Raw genomic sequence first — 12179 nt, 5'->3', positions numbered from 1 at the left:
CAACTCCCAATCTCCGGGGCTCCCTGGCGACATTTTATTATTTCAAACTGAATGCCGAAAAATATTTTTACGGTTTGGGTTTCGACGGCGGCGGAGGTACCAATTTTTATTTGCTCAACGGCCACAGACACAGTCGGCTGTTTCTCACCTGAAAAACTCCTGGCCATCCTTGTACCATTTGACAGAGTTCAGCGTCCGATTGCCCATCGCGTAGCTGCAGAAGAGCTTCGCCTTTTGGGCAACGTCGATGATGCGCGGGACGGAGAGGTTGGACAGGTGCAGTCCTTCCGCGGGCACAGGCGCCATTCCTGCAAGGACAATGCAACCAGAGAAGCTCAGAAACAATGCAAAATAAAAGCTTGTATCGAAAGAAGCTTAAAATTACTTAAAAAGAATTTTATGCCATCTTACATTTAGCAGGTTTACAAATAATGTATTTATTACTATATTTCCAATTATTATTATCATACTTTCTCTTATTTTTCTATCCATGCATTTTCTTTAATGTAATATATATTTTTATGCTATAGTTTTTGTGAATTATTTTTTTATTATATAAAATGTACCCATTTTGCCAGCACTGAATGCAGCCTGAACGAAAAGCGATTCCATTGGCATTATTCGGTAAGCTGTTGATAAGTGCGAGCTTGCCACGCGGGCGGTTGAATGGGGAATTGGATAGGGAACCGGGTAAAGGCAGGTCGCCCTGCACATGAAGAACTTAAAATAATAGATTTTGTTTCGTTATCCGCAGGGATTTCCGTGTTTGGTTAGTGATTTTTTTCTGCTCTTGACACACTCGAATGCGGGGATTTGTAGTGCGATCGGAATAATGTGTGCGCGATGTTATGCATTTTTATAAAAGGTGTGAATATGTTGAATTATTGTGCAACTGAAATGTGTTTTAAGAGAGGTTGTTAACTTAATTGAATATTTGAAAGATAGTAGTTCTTATATATTATACTACCTATAATATACTACCTATAATATTTTTCTTCATATTTTAAATAATACCTACTTATTATTATATTATAGGATAATACAAGTGTTTTTTATTAAGGTTCACTAAAATTTGTTAAGACTTCTCTAATGGAGGTACCACTGTGTTACCGAAACATACCCTTTTAAGAGCGGAGGTGCCAAAAAGGGCGGTGTCGTTAATGCCTTGACTTTGGGCGCTGACCCGCCGCTCGACCTTTGCGCCTTCACACTTTGTGCGGCCATACTTTGCACATTTTTGTACATTCGCTTTTATTTTTATTCCGCGTCGCCACATTCATTATTGCATTTAAGCCGGGCCCCGCAAGTGCAGGCCATGAATCAAAGGCTGACCCGCCGGCCGACGTGGGTATTAATTAAGTTTATATTACTTGGCCTGATAATAAAAATTATACAAACGGAACGGCGAGTGGGCGGCGGTGTTGCCCCTTCTTTCCGCTGTTTGTGGCATGTGAACTATGAACTTTGGGTGACCGACAAAATAATTAGCCCGGACTACGGCCATCCCTTTTCGTATATGTATATATATGTATACGTGTAGCCGTAGTATCTCCACTTCTTTTTTTTCACACGCAGCCAGCGGAAGCAACAGTTTTCGTTTGTTTATGTTCTGGAGCTTTTCCGGCGGCCAGGGACGAGTTTTAATGGCCCCTGGGACAACGGCTTGAACGTCGACTAATTACAACAAATAACAGACAAACAGAAATTAACTTATGTGCTACATAAATTAGCGATGTAATATGACTTTTTCTGGCGACCCCCACCGGATGCCCTGAATTTATTGCCACGACAACTACGAGATGATGTTCGTCCCCAAGGAGGCCAACCGATGACTAATCAGCGTGACATGGCTTGAATTTCAAACAATGCTACATTAAACATTGGAATATGCATTAGGCCATTAATAAGAATGCTTAGGGCTTGGAATAATTTTTGTATTTATTCCTAAAAGTACTCCTAAAGTCCTTTAATAACTTCCAATAACTTGCAGGATAACAAATTCAGATACGTATTCAATGAATTTCAATAACCCTATGAATATAAACGTAGAAATGTTTAAAGAAGATTATTCCCCTAGGGCATTTAACTTTCGCTATTTAAAATATTTGCATACTTTGGTTTATCAGGTTTTTTCACCATCATGTTAAATGTTTTTTGTTCAGCTTGTTGGCCATTTGTAATCATGTTTTGTTTGCATGCGAAATTAAGGCCAGATGACATGTGCGATTATGTTGGGGCGGCATGTTCTTCTCGACTATTTTTATATGGGTTTGCTGATTCAACGGTGGATTACATTAAACGGTTTTACTGTTTATGCCGGTGTGTCGGAAAACCCAGAATAGTTTAAATTGCCCAGCGTTTAGACCAATTTGCCATTCCCCGCAATATTCTCGACAAATTGCTTTATGTGCGCATCCCAGACACATTACTCATAATGACAGGCAAAAAATTCGATTAGCCTGGAAAGCAATTAACATGCAAGCCGCACATACCATTGGCCCTTTGAAAGGGGATATTAACCCAGTTCTTAACAAGTTTTGGTAAGGCAGAACTAACAATACAGTAAATTATGATAAGCACCTAAATATTAGGTTGGAAATATGTGCTTTGCACAATAAGAAATTTAAAATAAGAAAATTGAAAATCTTAAGTATGTTCTTTAGAAGTAATACAATAATTAATTTAAAAAGTGTTTATCACGAAATAAATAATTAATATTTGAAGGCAAAATATGTTTTATATACGTTTTATTTTATAAGGGAATATTAAGAGATCTTGTAGGTATGTATCATATTTTATTTCCATTCAAATAACCCACATAGGTGAAAGAGGGTTAAACAGGATATATCTGAGGAAATGACTAGGGCTATTCGTGGCCAACTTGCCAGCCACATGAATGCTTCGTCTCATCTCCGCTGCCGCGATAGCCGAAAATCTGGCCTAAGCCTCTTTTGGCCAACTTTGCTTTGGCCGCTGCTCCAGTTGCCCTTGACTGATTGTCGGTCAGTTAATATCACTCAAGCATGCCGTGGCGACGAAGCCTCGATGACATACAGAGAGTAAGGGACCGAGGGACAAACGGACAGCCATGTGCCATGTGAGCCCGGCGATGAGTTGGCCAAAAGCAGAGTCTTTGGCTCAGAGCCCCTTGGCTCACATGCGATGAGATAATGAATGCGTTGACGTTCAAGGATTTAATGTGCCGAAACAATGATGAATTAGTGACGAGACAGAAATTTCTCGAGCGCAAAATAATGAGCATTAGGCAGTTGGCTTTGCCGTATCCTCGAGGACATTCATGATGGTCGCCCGTAGCGGACATTTGGGCCATTGTGCGGACAATTTGCTTTGAATTTAGTTGATTGCCGAACGAAATTTGGCGCCATTTGCGCTCTAGGAACTTTTTTTATCTTAAGAACCGCATTAAATTTTCAAAAAAAAATGATTTTACGTTTAAAGAAAGCAGTGGACTTTTGTGTAATTTAAATTTTAATGGACATTACTGGCCAGGCAAACTGATAGATGTCCCTTCTTTTGAGTGTTGGGTGAATTTATCTTTGTCATCGCCGTTGACATTGACATGAGGTAGGGAGTTTTTTTTGGGTAATACATTATTTCAGTAAGTTTGTTTTGGATGAGTCTGAGCACCAAACATTTTACTTAACATTCAAAGTAGTCTACTGGGAAATGACGCTTTAATTTAGTTAGCTAGATTACAAATAAATAAAACTCGAATATAATTTACTAGAAATCAATAAATCTGAGGAATGAATTGATTAGCTTATGGTTAAGCTAGAAAAACAAATCGCATATATAAAACTAAGGTAAACTTTGAAATGTTTGGTAAACTGTATAGTGTTAACTTAAGCATACATTTACTAATGCCAAAATGTCTAGAAATTCAACAACTAGTGCCTTCCAAAAACTTTTTTGTTTGATTAGCATTTGCCTAAAAGCATTTTCTATCCTCAATTCTCATTTAGTTTCCAACAGTTGCTCCTGGCTTTCGTAATTTTAAAGAAAACGAGAAGTGAGATCTCGGTTTCATCATTTGCCCTGAATGGAATGTATGCCTAGAAATTTTCTTGTTAGTTTTATGCTGAGCCACAGCCAGGACTGTTTTGTGCTTGTCAATGCCCCCGCATCCCTAAGGTTTCCCCACTTTTTCGTGTCCTATTTCCATCTGCTCCCCATTTCCATCATAATTTTTTGCTCAACATGTTATTGCTGCTGCTGGAGTTCCGCACATTTCATCTTGGTTACATTTACTTTCCCTTTCCTCCCTTTTCTTTTTTTTGTTCGTCTAAGGCCATATATTTCCCCTGTAATTTAGTTAACATTTTTAGTGGGTTTCGGAGTTGGCGGCGAACAACAAAAGATTCATCATCTTTTTCTTTGCCCGCAAATAGTTTGTTGGGGGACTTAAAGAAGAGCTTTAACTTGCTCTATCGGTTGGTAAAGTGTTTTATTCTGTTCTTTTTTCTCTTCCAGTGAGTGTATGTTAGTTCCTGACAGTTTTTATACACTTGGCGAGGTTTAGTTTTGGGGCGGTCCCCGCCTTGATGGATTGCCCGTGGCCTGTTTTCTGGCATATCTTCGATTCCGAGAAGTTATTTCATACTGTTCCGATGATTAAAGCCAGTCCAGCATAAACTAAACTGTTATAGAATTATGCATAAATTGCGAATAAATATGTAATCAGATGAACAACTTTCTGCAGCTGTTCAGCAGCTAAAAAAAAAGCTTACTTGCAACTATAAGATGCAGTCAGTCGACACTTGATTGCAGAAGAAGAGGGACACTAGTCACGGTAAAAAGAGGCGGAAAAAAAGTTTAAAAGGGGAGGGGCGTGGCAGGGATCGACCGAACCAGCCGGCAAGTAGGTAATAGTTTCAGGTAAAAGCCTGTAAACGAGCAAAACTGGCACAAACGAGCTGCAAGTTGAATGCAGACGAAGATGACGATGATGATGGTATGAAGAAACTAGGAAACACCCAAGCTTCAGTTTATCGAACCGATTATTTCCCTATCAAATATGAATTTGTGTTGAGCTTCCTTAAACTACACATTTAAAATGGCTTCCTTCGAAAATAAGGGTTTAATTATTTTAAAAATATTTCTGAATGAAATACAACAATAGTCAGGTCACACAAATTCCTCAGCCAGATTAAAATACCCTGTGAAAGCGTATCAAGAGACTGAAGAGACATGGAACATTGGGGCAGCTCCTCAAGGAAGACCAGAGATCCTTGGCAGCTGTGGCAAATGCAGCTCTAGTCGCTGGATATAAAGCCATTCAGTTGGAAACTGTTTGCCGGTGCCAAGAGTTGGAGAGGAGGACTTGAGGAGCAGCCACTCGCCCATTTCCATTTCCCTTTTTTCCCACTTCCTTCTTTATTTATTACATGGCGTATACGCAATGTAAATATCCCGCAATGCATTGTTTATGCTTATACTTTTTCGTTCATATTTTGTTTGTGCATTTTATGCGGCACTATTTTCGCTGTCTGACAAATTCGGTTTCTGCTTAAATTTATTTCCGCTCGGTGCAATTTTTGTGATTGTTTGTTCTGCCTTTTGCATTTTGCAACTTTTTTAATCATTTTTATAAATTCTGGGCTGCAGTAACCTTTTTCAATCCGCAATCTGCCGCTGCCATTCTTGGCGTTCCTTTTGCTTTTAATTAAAACGAACTCTCAATACAATATGCTCGGCTCTGGGAGAGCGACGCTTGCCTTTTTGTTTGCTCTTAATTTTCCTCCGTTTCTTTTTATATTTTTTAAATTTTTTTCCGGAGTTTTTTGCTCGTTTTTTCGGCGTGGTTTTTGCTACCAGTAGATTTCCCACGTCCCATAGTTTTGTTGTTTCTACGGTCTCTGCAGACGCTGGGGCTTATTCATTGTGTATGTGTGTGTGTGTGTGTGAGGGTATGTGTGTGTTCGTTTTGGACAACAAAAAGTTGCAAAACTAAAATTAGTAAACTGGGCGTTGCCGAGAGTTCTGAGTGTGATGCGGTGGCCTATAAACGGGGGAAATGGATCCACCGGAGAAGTGTGCCAATTGGAGAAGTTATGGTAGGAAAATTGAAGAACGACCGAGCAGTCTGGCATATTTCTAACAATAAAGTTTCCCCTGTGCTAATTGCTATCCAAGGGTTCTTTTTTATGTTAAGTGGCGCAGAAAAGCGAGAGTTACTTAAGTCCTAAAAAGTATATTAAAGACAATTTAAAAAATAATATGTCAGCTTTCTTTTTCACCGTTCTGAATATCTTAACAATTTTTCAACAATTTGGTTTACTTTTAATTTGCACGTTTAACCCATATTCATGGCCGAAAAGAAACTAAACTGTTGGACAAAAGAACATTAACGACAGGGAAAAGCAAAACAGAGGCAAAAAAGAGGACACTTCACCTGCCACGAAGGAGTAGCGGGCAACTTACACGAAAAACTGCAACAAACACTCGGCGAAACTTTTCTCATTTAACGGCGACTCAAACTGAAAAGCTACTCAAAATCTATTTGAGTTGCCAGCGCGCTGGCAGCGAGTTTTTGCAATGGAATAAAAACCATTGGACACTTTTGCAAAACTAATAACAAAATATTAAGTTTACACAAATTTGTGAAGGAAAAAAAATAAACGGAGAGGGAGGGTAAAAACTTTGCACACTCGCCTGCAATTGACAGCCATTAAAGTTGTACGTACGCCTTGCGGGCCAATATCAATTTTAATGTTCATTTTCAATTGCAGCGTTTAGGGCAAAAAACTTTGCTCCGGCATAAATATTTTCCATGATTTTTTTCAAACATTTTTTGTTTGTTTCTTTTCTGCTCAGCCATAAATGTCGATGGGAAACATTGGCCTGCCGCTGCATATGTTGCGGAATTTGAAGGAGGTGGAAGGGGGATTTCGTAGCCGTAAGATACTTTCACATCAGCGCAAATGTCGTCGCATAATGTTTAAGAAAATATATATTTTCCCATTCGATGCAATGTCGCTGCGTTGTTTTTTCCACATCGTCTGCTTATTTTGCCAAAGTCAAATATTAGCTGAAAAGTTGAGAAAGTTTTCTCAAGCAATTTTGCGCTTACATTTTATAGAGGAGCAGCGGAGGCGAAGGCAAAGGCGATGGTAAAGGCATCCCGGCAACTTCACGCTGGCTCCTGGTCTATCTGTCAGGCATTTCCCTCGGTTTTCCTCTTGGTTTTTCCTGGGTCGTCCCTTTCCCTTTTCCCTCTCCGATCCACAGATCCTTATCCCGAGCAGCTGCCTCGGCATCCTTCTTGCGTTTCATTTTCCCCCAAAGTGCATTAAAAAATATTGTTGCTGCATGGTCGGATACGAACAGCGCGTATCATTTTTGATAAAATTCATGGTAATTGTTTCAACTGTGAATTTATCGAAGTTTTTCATGTTACGCACAAAACTTTGCCAAAGCCAACCACTGAGACTCCAACAGAGCGACTGAAATCCAAAGGCGAGGAAGGAGGAGGCAGGCATTGCTTTTTATGGCGCTGTGGGGAGAGATGGAGTCTTTTCGGGGGCGGATTGAATGGAGAATGGATGCTTTCGACATCGACACGGCATTGCTGTCAGTTAGCTGCCTCAGTTTGACTCCTCCACCCGGAAAGTCGCTTTCAATACTCAGTGGTTGTCTGGCGTGAGTGAGGAGGAAATTAACTCTTTAAATTTAACTCCGCTTCAGAGGTTTCTGCAGAGCAAGAAAGTGCAATAACTGCAAGTTGCTAAGAAGGAAATTTAGGAAATTGCTTTACAGACGTACTGCTCATATTTATTATGGTAATAATTCCTACCACATAATTTAATAAGCGTTCCAAATGATAATAAAACAAGTAATTTAAACAGATATAATTAAAAGGAACTTAAAATAAATATGACTATTAAAATTAAAATATTTCCACTAACATAAATATATATTGTGTTTATTTTTCTTCTTTGTAGATTTTACCCAAAACGAACCAAAACCAATTGAACTGTCAAGCTTGCAATGGTCAGAAGCGTTTACTTAACTTTTGGGTTAAACCCCGAACCATATGCTAACTAACAAGTTGCATATCTCTATCGTAGATCGACTCCCTGGTGCCAGCTCACTTTGATCAGAGTTTATCAGGGCGAAGGACCCTTCGGCCACATCAAAAAGAATAGTAAAGTTGGAAGTTTTAATTTGGAAACCCGAAACCCCCAGAAAACTGTCTCAATGCACAGGGCCACAACATTTACATTAACTTTTGACCTTATCACAACAAAGCCAATAGAATCAATTTGGGCATCCAAAGAAAACAACAGGGCGACGGTGGGTGGTGGAAAAGCGGCAGTGGCACATGGAAATGAAAATGGCAATGGCAATGCGAATGGAAACGGTGCCAGGAAAAGGAAGTTCGACTCACTGGCAGGACATGCAAACAATTCTGTGTATCATTGGCAATAAAACAAACACCAAAGGTTCAAGTTTTTCAACTGAACTTGTGTACTTTTGCATATAGATGCGTATTTATGGGGCTTAGTGTGGTCACCACACGTACTCTCGGTCCAGAAGGACAAAAACCGCTTTTCAAAAAATACTAAAACAAAAGTGCAGGACAAGAAATTGAAGAATTTTTAATGTGACAGTTTACTAGGGAAACAAACCTCATAAATATAGAAATTCCTGAAATGTTTATCAAATCTGAAATGGCGCATTTAAATATAAGTTGAAACGCATATAGGGAAGGTTATAATGTTTAACGTTTTCTAATCAATTCGATTCAATTATTTTCAAATAAATTCTGATTCAAAGCACAATCCAACAGAAATGTTTCCCAAGTTCAGAAGTTCAGTTTCAATGATTTCGAAACGAACACCTAGCAATAGTTTGTTATTCATTGCAGCAAATAGTTAAGCACGAATGCAGTCACTCCCAATTGCCACCTTATTGAATTAGCAATTGGGAATAAATAAAGCGAACGACTTTATCATTGTGCCACACCCTCCGGAGCATATTTCATGCTAAATTATTACAAATGTACGTGGCTCGGTGGCACATAGGGAAAATGATAATACAATAACAGGATTGGGGCAAACTAAAGTAAAATTTAAACATATTTTCACCCTCAGCTGGGAGTTGATGGGGGAGGAGATTGCTTTACCAGGCTACGTGGCTTTCTTGATTCAAAGTTATGACTGCTCAAGACGCGGCCGGCGGCTCTAAAATTTATTGTTCGCTACTATGAAAAACTGCTGCGAACGTGGCCCAGGCACTTGGCTGTGCAACTACACGAGATTATGATTAATTGTCCGGCGTCCTTTCTACAAACCGAACACGAAGCAGCATCCTACTACTTGAATTTACAGTGAAACATCAAAGGGTTAAAACTTATTTAATATAAAGAGGAGAGAACAATTTTATGTGATGTAGGAAATATAATAAAAAATATTTTACATCTGCTTATCAACCAAATACCCATAAAACATGTTGTAAGCCCCCTATTAAATTAAATTGGGTATTAAGTAAACTTCTTCAAACTACCTTACTATCAAAACACAAATACGTGGTAAATTTAACTGATTACATTAACTTTCATATGAATGCAAATTTTCTTTAATTTATTCTGTACACTCCCACGAACTTTCACTGTACTAGGTGGGGGCGTGGCACGTGTGACACAAGCGCGGTCGATGACACAAAAAGCATGCAGCTCGGGCAGAAGGCAGCTGCTGTGGCTCAGAACATAAATATGGAGCCGAGTGACAAAGCCAAGGCATTAAAAATTAATTTACCCCCTGGTCAGGACTAGCTTACTTACATAGGAAGATAGCGAGATGGCTGGCGCTAATATTTCACGCTCATTTTTGCGTAATTTAAAAACATCAAATATCCAATTAAACTTGCCACAAGCATTCATCCTCAATTTATAATAATTACAAACTAATTAACTCTGATCCCTCGCCTTGGCAACGCTGGCTGCTGCCATCAACCACAAGCAATGCCGAAAATGTGAAAATAATTATTAACAAAAATTAAGTCAAATTATAGCTGAGCCCCAAAATCCGGCTCTTCGCCATGGTAATCAAGCAGCGAAATGGGACGCAGAAAAAATGTTTGAACTTTCCAACAGATTTAAAGCGCACCGCAAAGCCGAATCTTTTCCCTTGGGCTGAAAATGACTTTCGACCGGCCGAGAAAATCTGTTTGCAACTATGGCTCATTATAGGCGTTGACTGGCTTGCCCACTTTAAAGCGAAAACCAGGCAAAAACGTGTTGCCAAAATGTGTTAAGTCATGGAAAATTCGGCCTATGTTTTCTATGCTCTGCGCTGAGAGAAACTTAAATTTCTTACATTTAGAAACCTTTAGAATAGCATTACTTTAAAAAAATAAATAATAAAATTCTTTTAATAAAAGCAGCTTCGTATAAAACAAGATCTTAAGAAAAATTATAAATATATCAAAATAAATCAAATAAATATATTTTAATAAACTTCACTTAGCAGCCATTTAAATATTTGATATCAGTTTTTGTTAAGCAGTACAATGTACAATGCAAATAAATGTTTGCCGGTAAAAGAATAGTTACAACAATTTGATTGCATGATTAATCCGAAAAAAATTAAAAGCATATAAAGTACAACCAATGTTTTTAATAAAATTTTAGTTATAATTTGCTCTTTTTTCAGTGGTGCCTTGCTTTGACCATGGCGAAATGCACGTGGGCGCAAAAACTTCATGGCCACAATAGCCAGCGAGGATTGGGAGCAGAAAAGAGAGGCAGGGAAAGCTAAGCATGTGCGTAACGTTAATGGAATTAGAAAAGTTTTTAGGCAAAGCTGAATATATGGGTGTGATTTTGATAAAAAGTCCTTCAGAATGGCGGGAGCATCGAGGTGCGTACGTTCGCCAAACGAAGAGCCAGAATTGCGTAATGAAAAAGTTTGAACTTTTCTCCCACTTTTCGAGTAGCTCCCTCTGCACTTTCATCTAAACGGAAGCCTCCGAAATGTGCTTAACACGCATATGGATGGGCCGACTATTTTTCTGACATTTTTCCGACTTGCGGCGAAAATGGTGGAAAAGTTTTTGCCAAACGCAAATCACTGTCAACGTCAGTCGTCGCTTTGGCAAATAACCAAAATTCACCGCTATTGGCAAGCACAATTTGAGTGCGTCTGCAAATAACAATTCACCGAGCCCAAGGCCAAAAAACTTTAACAAGGCCAAAAGCTAAATACACGTGCCGCCCTTAGAAATATATTTTAATTATTGCCTTGTAGTCCCTATACATTTTTTTGTTGACTGAGAAAAAACTAGGTATTTTTTAAAGCAATTAGTTGAGCTTTAAAGTCTTCACTTTTTTACTTATATTTATCTAAAACCAACTATTTCAATTACCTCTAAATCAATACCTAAAAATCAATTTGTACATGCCGCATTAAAGTATATTTAACTACTTGTTAAGATAATCCCAGTGAAGCGACGAAACAATCATTCCGTTTATGTGCTGCCATTAAACCGAAGTAAATAAAATTAATGACTTTTTAAATTAAACCATTTGATTTTACTGCCAAAGTTTGGACATATTTTATGGCCACTAATGCAAATCGAAATGATGCAAATGAAACTTGAGCGGCATTTAAAGCTTTTTCCTTAAGTATTCCCTTGTATTTCACTTTTGTGTGTGTTTTTCAGTTAGTTTCCGACAGCTGTAACAGGATACCGATTCCGGAGATGAAATGAGATGAGATGTGAAAAGTTTGCCAAAGTGTTGGAGCTACGCACATATCAAATTGCGATATAAAAAATCAAATTTATATTTATGGGTCGGCGCCAACACATCAGACGGCTGGCTGGTCAAAAGAAGTTTGCCGACCGGCCGGATGGCATTATAATTTCAAATTTTCATTTTGCCTGCTAATAAGAGAGTACACTGTTAAAAAAATGTATATAAACTCTATTATACAAATCATATTCCTAACATCTTGGCAATTTAATTCGTTTAACCATTTGATTTGTACAACAATTTTCCTTTTTGTTAGCATCTTTATTTAAGTCAACCTTTTCTTGTTGATTTTTCTTTCCGTTTAGAATAAGAAGTTGAGCCAGACAAACGAGCCGTTGGCCTTAAAGTCCGTTCGTCCTTCCGTCTGAAAGTCTGCGTGTAAAATTATGCCCGTTGTCTGCCCAAA

General features: G+C 38.6%; 1 protein-coding gene across 4 annotated transcripts in view; it reads right to left on the bottom strand.

Moving 5' to 3' along the window:
• The window catches only part of LOC108087385, a 37891-nt gene that overhangs the window by 8983 nt on the left and 16729 nt on the right, over positions 1-12179 (bottom strand). For all 4 annotated transcript variants that reach the window (XM_017184728.2, XM_043209205.1, XM_043209206.1 and 1 more), the window contains exon 3: positions 149-308. In XM_017184728.2, the coding sequence (XP_017040217.1) occupies positions 149-308 (160 nt within the window). The remainder of the gene's footprint in view (positions 1-148; positions 309-12179) is intronic.

The sequence above is a fragment of the Drosophila ficusphila genome, unplaced genomic scaffold, assembly GCF_018152265.1.
Source record: "Drosophila ficusphila isolate 14025-0441.05 unplaced genomic scaffold, ASM1815226v1 contig_791, whole genome shotgun sequence".
Taxonomy (NCBI): domain Eukaryota; kingdom Metazoa; phylum Arthropoda; class Insecta; order Diptera; family Drosophilidae; genus Drosophila; species Drosophila ficusphila.
This window is presented reverse-complemented; position numbering and strand designations above follow the sequence as displayed.